Raw genomic sequence first — 15,681 nt, 5'->3', positions numbered from 1 at the left:
GATGTAGGAGAACGTGTAGAGTAAAGGAGAAAGGAGAGAAGTAATGGAGGCGAAATCGATCAATAAAGGACGAAAGATATCATGGAGAGCGAAGGAGAGAAATAGGATGGGCCCGTCCAGCAAGACCCCGAACGAGAGAACGAACGAACGATGGCGGAACTGTTGCTCCGTTTGAAGTTAGCAGGGAAAATATAGTGCGTTTTATAATCATAAAGAGTTGAAAGAGAGGGGCTGAAGGAACAAAGCAGTATTTTGGAATCGCGGCGGGATGCAGATAATGAACTTACCACGCCAAGAAGGGCGAGAATGAGAAGCGATTCAAATCGTTCAGTTGAGAAATGAAACAAAAGAGATGAAAATGTAGAATATAGGGGATAGAGTGGAGAGAGAGAGAGAGAGAGAGAGAGAGAGAGAGAGAGAGAGAGAGAGAGAGAGAGAGAGAGTAAGAAGGAGAGGACAGACAAAAGACAATTAGAGAGAGAGAGAAACAGAGACAACCCCCTAAACCAGAACGGTTGGACGGAGCAGCAACACGGGCCACGAGTTAAAGCAGCTTTCCTCGGTGACAGAATAGCCCAAAATTCTCCAGTGTTCCGTAAAAGTGAGTTCAAAAGTATGAAAAGTATGTGAGAACCACGGTAAGGAGACTAAAGACAAGATCGGGGGATTTCCGCTGAGCCTGGAGAGCTAAAGCAGTGATAATGGCTGGTGATACAATGCAATAATAGGGAGAGACAGCGGAGACCACGAAAAAGGAGATGTGGAACTATCAAATCCTCCAGGACTGCGTAGGGCCTCGTATACTCCGTAACTCCTCGGAGGTATTGGAGCATAATTCTGCTCTAAATCTTTTGACTGCACATCGTTTAATAACATACGCTATTATATGCAGGCATGCTTGTGTATTATTGTATCTGTCACTTTGATCCTTCTCATGGCCGCCATGTGCATCTTCCCCTACAACAACAATACATAATTATATCCGCCCCCCCCCCCCCCCCCCATAGTCATGGTAACCATGATAATACTACTGAATAAGAACAAACTTCCTTCCGATTAACTACCGAAGGGCCCCATCCGCTGAGCCAATATCCCGGATCAGCTACCGAATTCAGCATCCCTTATCCGCACTCCAGAACACGACAGAATTCCATTATGCATACAAGCGCTACTCTGTACGGAGAACAAACGAATCCTCCATGTTCCTTCTAGAACGTCTCTATGCATGCAACATGGCGCAAATATGATCTATCCTTCTTTCCTGCCATTAACACGCTGTCTTCCTACATAACAGTAATCTGCACCTCCGGCCGATCTTAATACTATCCTCTGATCCATCACTCGGCTGTTTCATCGCGAATCCGATCTTCGTCTATAGTGTAAACCCAATTGGCTTCCCCCCGAGTTACTGGTCATGGTTCTACGGGAATACTGACTCAGTGCGCCAGATTCTTGGGCTGTCAAATTTGTAGTGTAGTGAATCAATTCATTATCCCCGTCCTGAAAATAAATCCGACCAATCATATGTATATCCTTGATCACATTCCAAACGCCACATTCGTCAAAATATGTCTACCACCGTCGTCCATACACCGAATTTTCTTCACGAGCAGGCACCCGCTTCGTCTGCGAACGCTCACGGTCTCGCGTGTTACTCGATCCCATCGTCCGCATAACACCAGTCTCGTCCGTCGCCTGCACAAGTACCGCCGGCTGTTTCAAGTCCAGGTCCCCCTGTTTCCCTGCATACCGCGACTCTGCATCTCGACCAAACAGCGCCATCATGTCCGTCATCGTCAGCTTGGCTGCTGCGGTCTTGCCTTCGATCGTGAGGTTGGCGAGTTCGCGCTTGCGGTCTTGCAGGTCTAGAATTCGTTCTTCGACGGTGTCTTTGACGATCATTTTGTAGATTTTCACATCGAGCGTTTGGTTGAGGCGGTGGACTCGGTCGATTGCTTGCTCTTCCACGAACTGATCATATGTTAGCGTGGTGTACATATGGCATGGCAACAAACAAACAGAAGTGACTTACCGGATTCCAGAATGGCTCGAGAATCACAACCCGACTGGCTGCCGTCAGGTTCAGTCCCAAAGCACCAGCCCGCAAACTGCACAACAATACTCGAGTTCCACTGTTGTTACGCAGCTTGTTCAGACTCGCCTCACGATGGTCGTTCCTCATACTACCGTCATATCGCGCATATCCGATGCCCGCTCGGTTCAAGAACGGTTCGATCTTGTCCAACATTGACGTGAAACACGAGAACACGATGAACTTGAAGTCCGGCGCTTCACGCGATAGAATCTTCATGAGATGTCGAATCTTGGTTGAGGGGAGGATTCTCTTATCATCATCCTCATCATCGCCCGCGCTCAGATAGATATCATCCTCGGACTCTGACTCGGAATTTTGGATCTGGGGAGTGACAGATCTCGTGCGGTTCTTGGTAGGCGACTCAGGACCTTCATCATCGCTGTCCGAATCCTCAGATTCGAGCCACTCGCCGCCTCCCTCCGCATCTTCATCGTCACTGCCACCAGCCTTTCCAAAGTTCTTCACTCCGCGTTGGGCCTTAGTGACAACCCAATCGCCGTCTTCCTCGTCCTCGTCATCGCTATCGACGACAACCTTTCTGTTCCGACGGGCACGAGCAGCCTGGCGACTGGCAGAAGGCGAGTCCGTGAGATCCACAACATCTACCTTCTTGGTCTTCTTCTTTTTGTGGCTCATCTCTTTGTCACCAAGCGTAGCTTTCAAATCGCTCTCACACTCGCCACACCGGCTGATACCACTACTGGCTTCCTCCTTGCTCAGTTCCGTCTGACAAACGTCGCACTTCTTCGTGACAACACTGAGTGCACCAAACAGATCAGCCACACTGTCTAGATCGTCATTCTTCCCTTGCGACGATTTCTTCTCAGAAGGACCGGTCTGCAGCAGAATATCCTTGTCCTTGGCAAGGTCGCTCTTCACCAAGTCAGGGTGGTTGCACGACTGACGAAGACGCAGCAGCAAGACCAAAGCACCAGCGTAGTCGACCTTACTATCGCCCATCATCTTCTCAAGACTGTTCTCGGTGCGCTGTTCGAGACGCTTGTAGAAGTTCATCTCACCCGGCATGAACTCCGCTGCCACCTTGATGACTTCTCGCTTGGTGATCTGGAACCCAGAGGATTTTTGTTTCTTCTCACCGCCATCCTCGCCGGGCTTGAGGTTGTCGTTGAGCTTGAGGACATCCTTGGTACGTCGCTTCATGAATGCTTTCAGGAAGATCTGCAAGCGTTCGATCGCAAGCTGTCCGCGACCGTTGGCAATTGGCCTTCCAATCTGCTCCTTCCAGGCAGCCAAGTCATTGTACGGCTTGATACGGAGGAACTTGATCAGACTCTGCAGCTCATCAAGGTTGTTCTGCATCGGCGTTCCACTGAGACACCAGCGGTACTCTGCATCCAGCGCGCATGCCGCTTGGGTTGCCTTGGCGTTTCGGTTCTTGATGGTGTGAGCTTCGTCCAGGATGATGCGGTACCAGTAGACAGAGAAGATGCCTGACTTCCCGCTCTTCCCGTGTTCGGAAGTCAGGGTGCCGTAGGTGGTGATGACCACGTCGTAGTCTTCCAGGTTATCGGTTGCCTTGGCTCGGGTGTTGCCGTGGTAGACGCATACGCGAAGCTTGTGAGTATTCTCAACCTTAGATGCGATTTCGCCCTCCCATTGCTTAATCAGTGCCAACGGGGCAACGACAAGCGTGGACTTGCTCAGACCAGGTGGCAATTTTCTGGGCTTCTCTTCCTCGTCGGATTCATCGTCGGAATCATAATTCTTTTTCACCTTTCCACTCTCAGGTTTGGTATTAGTGAGCAGCAAGGCAATGGTCTGAACTGTCTTTCCAAGACCCATATCATCTGCGAGGATGCCGCCCTTGGGGGCGGTTCCTTTGCCCCTGCCGAGTTCTTTATCGCGCATCCAGCTCACGCCTTCTATCTGGTGAGGCAGCAGATTGACGTTCAGGCCTTCGACAGTTCCATCGTCTTCTTCCTCTTCCTCTTCCTCTTCCTCCTCCTCTTCCTCTTCCTCTTCATCGGAGACCACCTCTTTGTCCTCATCTTCAGTGTCCACAGAAGCTTTGTCGGCCTTAGATTCAGATTCGTCATCGCTTGCTTCCTCAGTGTCACTATCGACCGCTGGAGACTTGACAGCCTTAGCTTTCTTCTCGTCCTCGTCACCTTCCGTAGACTTAGGCTCCTTGACAGTGATACCCTCCAACTGAGCAGCCAAATCATCAAGCTCAGAAGCACCCTGAGAAGCACCCTGAGAAGCATCCTGGGAGGCGTCCTGAGAATCGTCCTCCCTCTTATTCTCCTTCTGCTTCTGCTTCCTCTTCTTATTCTTATTCTTCTTCTTGTTCTTCTTGGCTTGTTGCTTTTCATCTTCGTCTTCGTCGAAAGCGCCCTGTAAAAGAGCCTGGATGTTCTCGTTCGCCTTCGCCGTATCCACGTAGTCGTCCACTCCATACGAACCGAATCCAACGTTATTCCGCGATCCCGCGCTGGGCGTAAAACCACCCTCACCCGTCAAATCGACAAAATTCTTGAGATTCTTCGACGCATTGTTCACTTTCACCGCCGACGGCTTCGATGTGAAGAACGTCTTCGGGGCTCGCGGGGTGCCGAAAGTAACATTTTCGGGACGCTTGATTTCAAAAGCGCCACTGTCGGCCGGACGCGAGAACCGGTTGTTATTATACGCCGAAGGTCTAACAGGCTTAAATGGGTCGAACGACTCGTTATGTCTTGGTGTAGCAGCCACGCCAGCACCAGGCGTCATAGGCGGACGATAGCCTTGACTCGATGCGGGGTATTGAGATGGTGGTTGTGGCCGCGGTTGGGGAGCTCGATGGTGTTCCGCTCTCGCCTGGTTCGGTTTCGGGATGTTGAATGGGTTACTGGGGTGGGATGGACGCTGGGCTGGGCGTTGGTGTTGAACAGGGCGGAGGGGCGAGGGTTTTCCGAATTCTGGGTGGTGCGATAAGCCCGGGGGTTGCTCGTTTGCCTTTCGAGGCGTCAAGGGCAGTTGCGGTGCGTCGCTTTCTTTCGCCATGGTGTCTCAAGACGATGTTGTTATCGTGAAGATGTTGTTGTGCAGACTTGGGCGATATCGCGGGGTCAAGGTACTTTGTATCGAGCAAGGGAAATGGTGCATATGCGGGGCACTAATCCCTTCAGATATCTTGCACGGTCTCTGTAAATCGAAAAATGGGTTCGTAGATCAAGTTAGTCTTGTGTATCTTCGCTGTCGTTGAATCTATCGTATCTTGATCGTCGAACTAGGAGGTGCAAATCATCAGCATGCCAGGTCCAAACTCATAGTCTCCAATCAAGAGATAGTCATTTCAAGTCTGTACTTACCTTTGTATGTGAAATGCAATAACTTACCTCTCAGCCATATCAAAACAAGCGATTATGGCAAAAGTATCGAGTTGTAGAATGTCGTGTTGTGTCGCTGGAAAAGTCCGGATCTGGTCGAGTCTTTCGCTTTGTTTGGGGCGGGGGAGCTTTGCCCTGGCAACCGTGTTTGCCTGGGGCTGAAATAGCTGCATTGAGATGAGGTCCTGTTGCGTTCACCAGAGACACAAAAGAATACCAATGGAATCAATTCTTCTTGTATGGTTCTGAAAGAGCATAGCAGTCCCAATAGATAATTACCCTAAATTACGGAGTACTCTAAAACCACTAACGCTTGATCACTGCGCCGATTCAACGCTATCCATAAACCCCAAAATCTCCGGGACAATAACACCTGCATCCCCCTGAAAAAGCCAATCACCCTTCTTCAGCCCCGACCTCCCAACATCATTACTATCCATATTAACAACCGCGACCCTAGCCCCCTTCGCCCGAGCCTCATCCACATACCCCGCCGCCGGATAAACCTTCGAGCTAGTCCCAATAACCAGAATGAGATCGACAGGCCCCGCCTTAAGAAACCCATCCACCTCGCCGAGAGCTTGCGTCGGCAAAGGTTCGCCAAACCATACCACGCCCGGGCGGAGGAGGCCTTCTTTGCATTTCGGGCAGTGCGGGAGGACTTCGATTGGTAATGCGGGGAGTGGGACTTGTTCGTCGGAGATGTCGAGGTCGTCGGAGTCTTCGAGGCCCAGAGCGTTTTGTAATGCTTGGGCTGCTTCTTTGCCGGTCTTGTCTTCTGTAGAAGGGATGGGTTCTGGCCTGTTTTGGGGGATTGCGAGGGCGGGGACGACGGGGTCTGTGAAGTCGTTCTCGGAGACGTAGTTGCAGTAGAAGGAGGTGCATTTTATCGTAAAGAGGGAGCCGTGGAGGAGATGTAGCTGTTCCGGGGGATGGTTCGCGCGTTGCGATAGTCCTAGTAAATCAATCACCCGTCAGCAATAGTCAATCACGGAGGAAGTATCTCCAAACGCACCATCAACATTCTGCGACAGAGTAATAAAGTCCTTATTCTTCCTCGCCAGATCAGCCAATGCGTAATGCGCGCGATTTGGCTTCGCCTTGAGAGCCATATGCCTCCTAAACCCATAAAACTGCCACACCAGGTCCGGATTGTCCTTGAAAGCTTCAGGCGTCGCCAAATCCGTCGCATCGTAGGATCGCCAGAGTCCTCCTGCACCTCTGAAGGTGGGAAGGCCAGATGAGGCTGAGATTCCTGCCCCCAGGAGGGCCATGATTCGCTTGCATCCTTTCAGGTATGTTGTGAAGGACTGGAGGTCGGCTGCTGGGATTGCTGAAGAGGCCATGGCAGGCAGACTATCTCCTCTGGTCTATGTCATCAAATAACTGGGGATATGTGTAGAAGATTGTGAGTTCTGTGATTCTGGGTTGGAGAAGAGTCAGCGCGATGACTCCAACTCCACTTCAGATATTTATCCGTCAACTGGTGACGTTATACCAAACAATGCGCTACAAGTGACTTTTTCTCACACGAGTTCTTCCTAAGGTACATATCTCGTATTCAGACAAGAAGCTGACCGTACTACCCCGCTTTTGGTCAACATTGGGTTGTACGTGGTGATAGTCCAGTGGTGAATCCGCATCGGCGTCTCCAGGAAGATATACAGATTTCCAGAATTCATGATATGCTCATCATTTTGTACATTCATGTACGTAGGGTATCTGCTAAGTATTTTACAGGCGGTCTATGCTCGCAAGGCTTCAATGTCATCGACCTAAATCACATCAGTCAGTACAGCCTACGATTATGGGGCCAAGCAAACATACCTCTTTGACTGCTTCCGGAGTCAAGACAATGGGGTGGTCATCACCAACACACACGCTGTCTTCGATTCGGATACCAATGCCTCGGAACTTTGCCGGCCATCTATCGCTATCCGGAACGTAGATACCGCTGGGGTAGACATGAGTATACGACCTATGGCGGGGCGGGGAAGGGTAAGCTTACGGTTCAACAGTGATGCACTGGCCCGCTTTAAGGGCGTAGCTCCTCAAATATCCAGGGCAGTCGTGGACATCCAATCCAATATAATGTCCAACGTGGTGCGGGAACAAAACATTCATAGCCTGATACCAATGAGTTAGCATTGTCAGGAAAGGGGCAGGTGGCAAGAGATCAAACCCTACATTTCCAGTTACGTCAAATCCAAGCTGCTGGAGTTGGTCTTTCAGGCCGTTTTCAGCAATAGTATGCAGCCTATCCAAAGAAACCATTGCGCTTTCTCGGCAAAGAGCAAGGCAGCTCCGGTGCACGTTAAGCACCGCGGTATACAGATCACGCTGGGGACCCGAGAATTTGCCGTTGACCGGCCATGTCCTTGTAATATCGCTGATGTATGTTCCCCATTCCTATAATTTTGTGAGTACGGTCAATTTCTTCTCATTTCAATATAAGGATTACGCACCCCGCCTCCGTCTGTGAGGACCAAGTCTCCGTCACTGGTGATAGTGTCAGTTTGTATGTTTAGTACCAGTGGTCTAGGAGCCATACTTCAGGACATCATCATTTCTGGTGTAATGAATGCTAAGCGCATTCTGCTACTGTTAGTTTTCAATCCACGCATGGACAAGAATGGTCAACTTACAGGTCCGCCAGCGACAACAGGGACAAAAGCGCTAGTGTCGCAGCCATTGACCTTGAAGTTGTATTCCAGAAAGGAAGCCAAGTCCTTCTCCATATTGAATTCATGGCTCATAGACTCCGTAAAGGCTCTTCCTGCGGCCTGACCAAGTCGACGCATATGGACAACCTCATCCTCGCTCTTGAAGACCTTCATGTCATTGAGAAGTGGCCGCAGTGGTCTGACCTTGCTATAGTCGACGCATTTCTTGAGCTTCTCGGATGTAGTAGTGGGGCCATAGAGGTACTTGTGCAGACTGGACCTCCCGGGGTCAAGCGCGGGAATATCCGTGTAGATTGCAGAGGCTCCGGACACGATGTTTGGTAAGATGTCCCCAATGCGATCGATATCACCCGACTGCGAAACACCAGTCAGCCTTGAGTCATCTATGTCCTGGGAAACAGCCGTATCTCACTTCATCCGCGTTGAAGACATCTACAGCAGCCCGCGTGCCGGATCGGGCCCCGTCCCACAGTTCAGCCTTGGGATCCTTTTCCCGAACGTAGAGGTGGAAGATGTGGTTGTCGCCGGATCCATCGTTCGCTGCAACCGTATGAGTTCCCGTTTCCAATCCTTCGGATCGTTGATCGTGAGGGCTTACCAATGATGGCCAAGGCGTTGGGTTCGTTGAAACCTATTCGGAGCAATTGATCAGTATGCTGTCTGCCCCGCTTCTCGATATCATGGACATACCCGTGAGATAAAAGAAGTTGGAATCCTGGCGGTAATCATTGAAGATTCCTGCCGCACGATATTTGACCTCCGAAGCCGCTAGCACTGCAATCGCATTCTGCGGGAGCTTGTTCGCGAGTTTGGATCGACGTTGGGCGTACTCGAGTGCTGTGATTCCGGGAGTCACTGGCCCAATGTCAATATGCAAAACAAATCCATGGCCGGATGGCAGCTATACACACATTCTCCCGGGCTCAGTATATGAGGATGCGTCTCGTGCAATGGTTGTCCGAATTTAAGGTCGGCCGCGGAAATCGAAGAAGCGTATGTCCGCCAAGAGGGCAGTCGACTAATTCCAGAGCGCTGCACCAGAGGACGACATGTCCTCAAGGCGCTAGTAAAAGGGCGAGGGGAGTAACGGGGCCATTGGCGAAGCAAGGATTTGCATGGCGACATGCTCGTTGGGGGGTCGCACACTCGGTGATTTTGTCCTGGTCTATCCCAGATGCGCTCAAACAATAACGCCGGGCCCGAATCGGCGGAAAGCTCCGGTGGGGCCCGCGGTTGGCGGTAGTCGGCCAATCACGGTCGGTTCAATAAGACTTCCTTTTTGGGCGACGGCATTGGAGGGCTACAGTTTACATACGGGACTGCTTTAAGCGTAACGACTAAACATATTGATTTGCTGCAAGTTGTCATACTCTGAACATGGAATATTAACAAACGAAAATGTCGGAAAGCTCCGACCAGTCCTCAAGTCCCCATTCAACGAGTTCTGCGCCACTCCACGTATCTTTCTGATCCTTGGTGTCCAGATTGAAAGACCATGTCGAACTCTTTCTGAGCTGGATTTTTGCCGAGACGCATCGGCCACTTTGATACTATGGTATTATTTTCCTTCATTGCCACGCCAAAAAAGGACTTGGTAAACTCTTCCAACCGAGTCTCTTGCAAGAACCTGCCAAAAAGGGCATCGTTGTCTACGAATAGACTCTGGGCTTGCATCAACTTCATGGATTCTGCATTCGTCTTGTCTCTGCTGAGCATGGCTTGCCGGTTGATTGGTAAAAGCCGGATTACCTTATGGAAGTCTCCATGCCAGCTACCATATCAGCAAGAGTAGTCACCTCGTGGGTTACATTGAGAAAGAGCGTTAACAAGGTAGAACTAGGGTTCTCGAGACGGTCTCTCAGGAAGGTAGAAAATAACCCAACTGTTTTATGAGGACCCAGGTATGCGCGATCTGCGATGTTGGAAAGCTGTAAGGTCGATTAGTTTACCAGACAATCGGTGACGCTCGAAATCGGAAGATCTTACTTCAATCCGGTCATAAGTTCGCACATTATTCTGGTGTGAAAGTTCTTTAGACAATTCTTCAGCGTCCATTTGAACCAGACGGATTTCCAGGTCAAGGGTTGCAATCTTCTGACAGAACTTGAAAAGTGTGTTTCTGACGTGAAAGTACAATTGATCATAGATATCTTGTTTTGCACTGTGAGCCTCCGTCATAAACTCAGTCGATTCCCATCCGTCAAGAGGATCAGCGGAATCCGCCATGGGCCATGCAGATTGGTGTTGGAACAATGTCCTACTTCATGTTAGGGAAAAACAACAAAAACGCGACGGGGCCGGTACACACGGATTTGGGACTTTGAACCTCTCAGAAGAGGCACCGAAGGGTAGCAACACTCCCTCCTTACGAAACCTCAACTTAGCTAGTCGCCAAGAAGGGGGAAGTCGGAGCATGGCTCTATCTCGATAGTCCCTGCGGGAGTGGGCTAGAGTCACAGACTGCCTTTGAGCACTTGCCTTTTCGAACGGGACATTTGCCTTGCCTGGGAAATATGACGCTAGATTGGAACATGTCTTTCCGGGAAGCTCTGCGCTCAACGTGGCAGAGTTGCATGCCCAGGACGCCTCCACGTTATCATAATCCCTTGCCGTTTTTGACTTGACGACTTTCTTTACGAGTGGCGCAATCTTGCTCTGAATTGATTCCATTAGGTCCCCTGACAAGAAGGCAGAGTACCAAAGATGCAGTATGATGAGACTCGCCTCCTCGGGGGGGGGGGAGGTGGAATGCAACCAGGAGAATGAGTAGGTTTCTTGAAACGACGGTTTAGTCCCTGTCGTTCACGTCGACATGGACATGTCCTTTATATTCCTCTGGAAGACAGACGATTGTTTTGACCAGATTTCGGGGATCACCAGACGCTGTCACATCTTAGCCTGGATCTATGAAAGGCATTACTCCTGACCTACCTGCCAAAGGTAGTGACAGATCACGCTTGGTGCTGATTCCTTCGTTGTCTCTCAACCGGAGAAGGTTCAATGACGGAACATTCCCCCATAAATATTTATTGCCCCCATACTTCACCATATCTGTGCCCATATCGTGATTGCTGTTTTCCACAAAATCAGGAATGCGTCTCTCCACTTCCCAATCTGGCTTCCAGGTCGGCTTTCAAAGGCTGTTGTTACAATGCAGCTTCTGGAAAGGCCAGTGCGCTAATTGACACTCTTGCGAGCAGTACTTGACCGCGTTAGCTTACGATAAAATGATGAGTATGGAGTATGGGACTTACCGCTACCAGCTGGCACCGACTGCAAGCTCTTGTGCCTTTCTCAGGACAGGAAGCCTGGCCATTCTCCTACAGTTGGCACAGGGTAGAAAATCCATCTTGAGGGGCAGTATCAGATCTGACTGCTCTAGATGGTGTGGGTAAAATGGAAGGAGGTTGAAGGGAGAGCAGCGATTATTAGGCAGTCATGTCTTTTTCTTTTTGAAGAAAGCGACTACACATACATCGACAAATCGTGATGGCGTTCAAATCATAGCCGCTGTTGGGCAACAATCCAAAATTAGCTCCCTGTCGCTGGCGCAGTACCGCCGCTAACCAGCTACACTTCTTAATATCCAATCAATCTAAGACTTGACAACGAGAGAATTGGCAAAGCCTCCCAGATAGTTCCCAAAGACTGCTATGTTCGTGTTCGACTCTTGTGTTCCAAGATGGAAGAAGCGATGTTTTAACGAGGTACGCCTCAGATCCATACATCTCGGTGCGCTTAGCGGTACGCCCGCAAGAACCCTACCAAGTAGAATGGGAAGATGGAATGACGCTCACCATGCCAGCCAAAGCCAGCGCCAAGGAGAAATTGGCAGTCTTGTTTACTGTCGGCGCTTACGGGGGCGCCAGAAAGCTGTGCGTGCAATATGGTACTTCTGTACCGAACAGTGACTACGGCAACCATTAATAGCAATCTCGATAGCATTCTGGATTAGGCATTAGTGAAAATCCCCAGTAATCATACTGGGAACAGCGAGATATTCCTTTGGATCCTCCCAAGAGCAGTTCACAATCCTAGAGAGAAAAAAAAAAGAAGAAAAAAAAAAAATACGCTTGGAAATTGCGTGTCTCTGGTACTGTACGGAAGCCTTCCACTCCTCAAAGTCGGAAGATCCGGGAGACCTCCACATAGTCTACGGACTGCTCGACCCTACCCTGACTATGCAACAGACTGAGGCTATCAGCATCTGCATAGCTCGTTCGTACGTGATTCATGTCCACAAGACCGACCCTGATGGCTATCGCCGGGTCAAGCCCATACTGGTGAGCAAATTGAGCTAGGAGTTCGTTTTCCCATCGGAAATCTAGATTAGAGAGCGCCACAGTTTTGCAAAACCCTTCAAAAGCGTCGCTGTTGGCGAATATCAAGAAGTGGCTGTATTTTAACCCGTCAGGATGGTCATACACTGATAATGGGTGGTAAGTACTGACTATGGACTGTTGGGATTCCAGCTCGCTAATTGACTGTGAGGTGTATACCTCCATCAGTTTCTGTGCCATCCTAGCTTTCAAGTAACCCACTTTCCGGTACTTTGCAACATTTACCTGGTACTAGTTATCCCATAACAGCTCTCACAACAAGAGGACGTTGTCACGTCGCGATACCCAATAGGGATTCGTTCCCCCGAGGGCACTTTTTTTGGTTACATTTGCGAATATCGATACTAGGGATATTAAGAAACATATAAGCTCATTGATTGTAACCACGCCTCCTATACCTATCAAAATGGCTGTTAGAAAGAGACAATCTAGAACGGGGTTATCAACGGAGCATACATACCAGAGCCCTAATATAACTGAATTTTAGGGAAAGCTCCCCAGAGGATGAGATTGACGGCAATTTGATGGAGAAAGAATGATGGCAACGGTGATATGTGAATAGTATGGAGAGAGCGGGCTTGGATTGCGCTAGTCTTGGTCTGGCAAGCCAAGTGAAGGCCTGCCACTATACTCTTGCGATGGAATACTATTGAGGTAAATTATGGGAGGGTATTATCCATGTTTTATGTAGTTACTGCTATGTAGTTACTACTTCTCTCGTCGGCTATCTGGTTCATCAAGGCGTTCCGTCCGCATCTCTTAATTTCTGCCGCATAAGCATCCGAGCGATCGCGGCAGTACAGTAAGCTCTTATGGTTCACATAATCAAGCAATTGTCATAGAAATAGGTTTTAATTGCGTTGGACGGCGGCTCCCGGCTGCAGAACTGCGTGTAGTCCCACAACCGTACTGCCTGCGCCTCTCCATCGGGTTCCTTCCACTCGTGCCGTGGGGGATATGGAGATAGATCAAACTCCAAATATAGAGAATACTTCTTTAAGAATGTGGCATCCCCTGACAGCAGACCATAATGTGGTTCGAGGAACCTGCCTTCCCGCAAACAGAGGTTGTACTCCTTGGGGCGGAATGCGTCGTCAGTGAACCAGAACTCATTCGTTTCCACCTTAGCCGTGTCAAAACCAAGAGATTTGGAAATACGTTGCTTTGTGAGGGTTATCTCGATTCTGAACTCGGCAACGATCTGTGGTTTCCTGCGTGGCAGGGTGTGAAGCCTGATAGGGTTCGGCGTGTGAGGGTGGAGAAACTTCCAGCGAAACACTGCATGACAAACGGCTTGGATGCGATAAACCTCACTAGCTAAAGAAGAAGTTAGTCAAGGAGTCGCTAGCCGAATGGCATGGTGCCTTCTCGCATTTCCCGTTCCGTCTTCGTTGAAGGTAATTTGCATCGGAAATTCCGAGTCATAGCCCCAGGTGTCGCTGGTCAATATTGAGAGTAGAGTTTCGTAGGTCATTGTGTTAGGATTACTCATGGTGCTGGAGGGGTGGTTAATGATTGCGAAGTTCTGTGGTTGAGTAGATCATCAAGGCAGCTGCAGACATTGCCCAATCCGGCTAGGCGCAGCTCTACTAGGGCACGAATATGTACCTGTCATTAATGTCTGCACCGTATGTCTAAGGGGCAGCCCTGCACACGAGCTCAAGCTATTCCATCCATCTGCATATGTATTATGCCGTCTCCATGCTAGACTGTACTGCTGGCTAGAACTTCTGTTTGTTGTTATGACAAAAAAAAAATCGGGCGACTGCAGCCAAAAGCAGGGATCCGGGAGGACCGTCTACGAAGATCGAAAGCGATAGGGGATATATAAATACCCCAATAAAAACTCATTCGCATCCTCTATTATTCTCCAGTCTCATCATTACTACTCCTTCTACATATCCGATCAACAAAGATGCAAGCCTTCAACAATCTCGCCGTTTTTCTCTTCATTACCACCAGCATTGCAGCTGCAATTCCCGGTCTCAACAGCCATGACCATCCCAGCCTCTCTCCGCGCGACCTTGGCTGCCCGGGTGTTAAAGAGTGTCAGAACCATGTAAGAATTCTTCAGTCTTTGTGTATCGCTTCTAAAATCAATTTACTGACAGCACTGAGCAGTGTAGGGGCAAAGGCTGGGACAACGGTATTTGCATTGACCTAGCGTAAGTCTCATATTCATCTCGATGCAAGACGGAGACTGACCAATGCAGTCATTGTCATTGTATCCAGCAGTAGGGGCAAGATGAAGACATGTCCTGATTTGGAATCAAGCAGTCTATTTATAGGTCTTCTGGAAGTTTTGTATCCTTGTCACTATATGTTTGAGGTCCTATTTTGTTCGTTTAAATGTGAAGGTGGTGATATGAAGCACGGATTGCACAAAATAAACCACATAAATTGTGTGGGAAAATCAGAAATACATTACAAGACTGATCACAAGTGAATATCATGTTATCCGAGCCTAATGATCTTGATTCAGTCCCTGAAGCTGGAAAACTGTTGGTGCGGTAGCCTTAAGATTAATTCGTCGACCATCATCGCTGTTTCAATGCAGCGGTCAATTTCAGAATTGGTCTATTGCAAGCATCAGGCCCAAGTGCTAATATTCAATTCTTTTACTATTCTTACTTGTACTGAGAGTGCTTCTATTACATGCTGAATATCAAAGGACAAATCTCCCAACTGAAGTCGAAGTCACTCAATTCATTATTGGCACGCCTTACGTGCCGGGGAAAGTGTCACTCTACAAAGTCACTCTCCTGAGTTGCAAACTCAGAGGTGTGCTCTATCACTGACTGTTGTCCAGTCTGAAGGCTATAACAAGACAAGCAGCAGTTCAAGCGATGATTCTGATTCAATCAAGGAAAACAGATTCATGAGGCTTCCCAATCCAGCGGATCCCACTTGCCATGCTATCCATCCTAAGGGAGACGAAAAAGGAACACATTTTTCAGTTGAAATAACTAACAATTGCACAACCAAACTGAGGCAGCTCTTGCCCGTACGGTCGACGACACGATATGTTTTTGTTGGGCGAAATTTTGTTAGTCAATTCTGGAATTTCTGTCACCCACACGAAATCAATATAGTCGGTTGCTCCAGGATTGGGATGGGCAACAAATGGGAGGAGAATCCCCCACCCATCTTCATGACTGTTGATCTTAATACCAACTCTGATTGGAAGGACGCTCATGAGCTGATCCTTGATATTCTGGGGATGTATTCCCTTT

At 49.1% G+C, this 15,681-nt stretch overlaps 6 protein-coding genes across 6 annotated transcripts; 1 reads left to right on the top strand and 5 right to left on the bottom strand.

The window, feature by feature from the left end:
• Positions 1-1,459: 1,459 nt before the first annotated feature.
• ASPGLDRAFT_168222 (putative SNF2 family helicase/ATPase) lies at positions 1,460-5,481 on the bottom strand. Its single transcript, XM_022542665.1, has 3 exons — positions 5,407-5,481; positions 2,033-5,324; positions 1,460-1,971 (listed from the first exon to the last, which is right to left on the bottom strand). The coding sequence occupies exons 2-3, from the start codon at positions 5,096-5,098 to the stop codon at positions 1,573-1,575; spliced, it is 3,465 nt and encodes a 1,154-aa protein (XP_022402885.1). The 5' UTR covers positions 5,099-5,324; positions 5,407-5,481; the 3' UTR covers positions 1,460-1,572.
• A 260-nt stretch (positions 5,482-5,741) lies between these two features.
• On the bottom strand, positions 5,742-6,770 carry ASPGLDRAFT_122577 (SIR2 family NAD-dependent protein deacylase; the record flags this gene model as incomplete). The annotated part of the gene is made up of 2 exons (XM_022540337.1): positions 5,742-6,379; positions 6,440-6,770. The coding sequence occupies 2 exons, from the start codon at positions 6,768-6,770 to the stop codon at positions 5,742-5,744; spliced, it is 969 nt and encodes a 322-aa protein (XP_022402884.1).
• Positions 6,771-7,209: 439 nt separating this feature from the next.
• On the bottom strand, positions 7,210-9,233 carry ASPGLDRAFT_122231 (aminopeptidase P family protein; the record flags this gene model as incomplete). Its single annotated transcript, XM_022540301.1, has 10 exons — positions 7,210-7,378; positions 7,433-7,551; positions 7,612-7,833; positions 7,890-7,923; positions 7,976-8,019; positions 8,070-8,498; positions 8,521-8,648; positions 8,707-8,739; positions 8,799-8,963; positions 9,020-9,233. The coding sequence occupies 10 exons, from the start codon at positions 9,231-9,233 to the stop codon at positions 7,210-7,212; spliced, it is 1,557 nt and encodes a 518-aa protein (XP_022402883.1).
• Positions 9,234-9,542: 309 nt separating this feature from the next.
• On the bottom strand, positions 9,543-11,157 carry ASPGLDRAFT_65329 (DUF4470 domain-containing protein; the record flags this gene model as incomplete). Its single annotated transcript, XM_022548884.1, has 6 exons — positions 9,543-9,813; positions 9,858-10,036; positions 10,095-10,365; positions 10,417-10,835; positions 10,915-10,991; positions 11,040-11,157. The coding sequence occupies 6 exons, from the start codon at positions 11,155-11,157 to the stop codon at positions 9,543-9,545; spliced, it is 1,335 nt and encodes a 444-aa protein (XP_022402882.1).
• Positions 11,158-13,265: 2,108 nt separating this feature from the next.
• Positions 13,266-14,063, bottom strand: ASPGLDRAFT_24328 (uncharacterized protein; the record flags this gene model as incomplete). The annotated part of the gene is made up of 2 exons (XM_022543378.1): positions 13,266-13,765; positions 14,057-14,063. 2 exons carry the CDS (start codon positions 14,061-14,063, stop codon positions 13,266-13,268), a joined length of 507 nt encoding a protein of 168 aa, XP_022402881.1.
• A 253-nt stretch (positions 14,064-14,316) lies between these two features.
• ASPGLDRAFT_56705 (uncharacterized protein) lies at positions 14,317-14,912 on the top strand. The gene is made up of 3 exons (XM_022548210.1): positions 14,317-14,507; positions 14,570-14,613; positions 14,662-14,912. The coding sequence occupies exons 1-3, from the start codon at positions 14,364-14,366 to the stop codon at positions 14,684-14,686; spliced, it is 213 nt and encodes a 70-aa protein (XP_022402880.1). The 5' UTR covers positions 14,317-14,363; the 3' UTR covers positions 14,687-14,912.
• Positions 14,913-15,681: the final 769 nt, after the last annotated feature.

This window comes from Aspergillus glaucus (genome assembly GCF_001890805.1).
Source record: "Aspergillus glaucus CBS 516.65 unplaced genomic scaffold ASPGLscaffold_6, whole genome shotgun sequence".
NCBI lineage: Eukaryota > Fungi > Ascomycota > Eurotiomycetes > Eurotiales > Aspergillaceae > Aspergillus > Aspergillus glaucus.
Note: the sequence above shows the minus strand (reverse complement) of the source record. Positions and strands in the feature narration are given on the sequence as shown.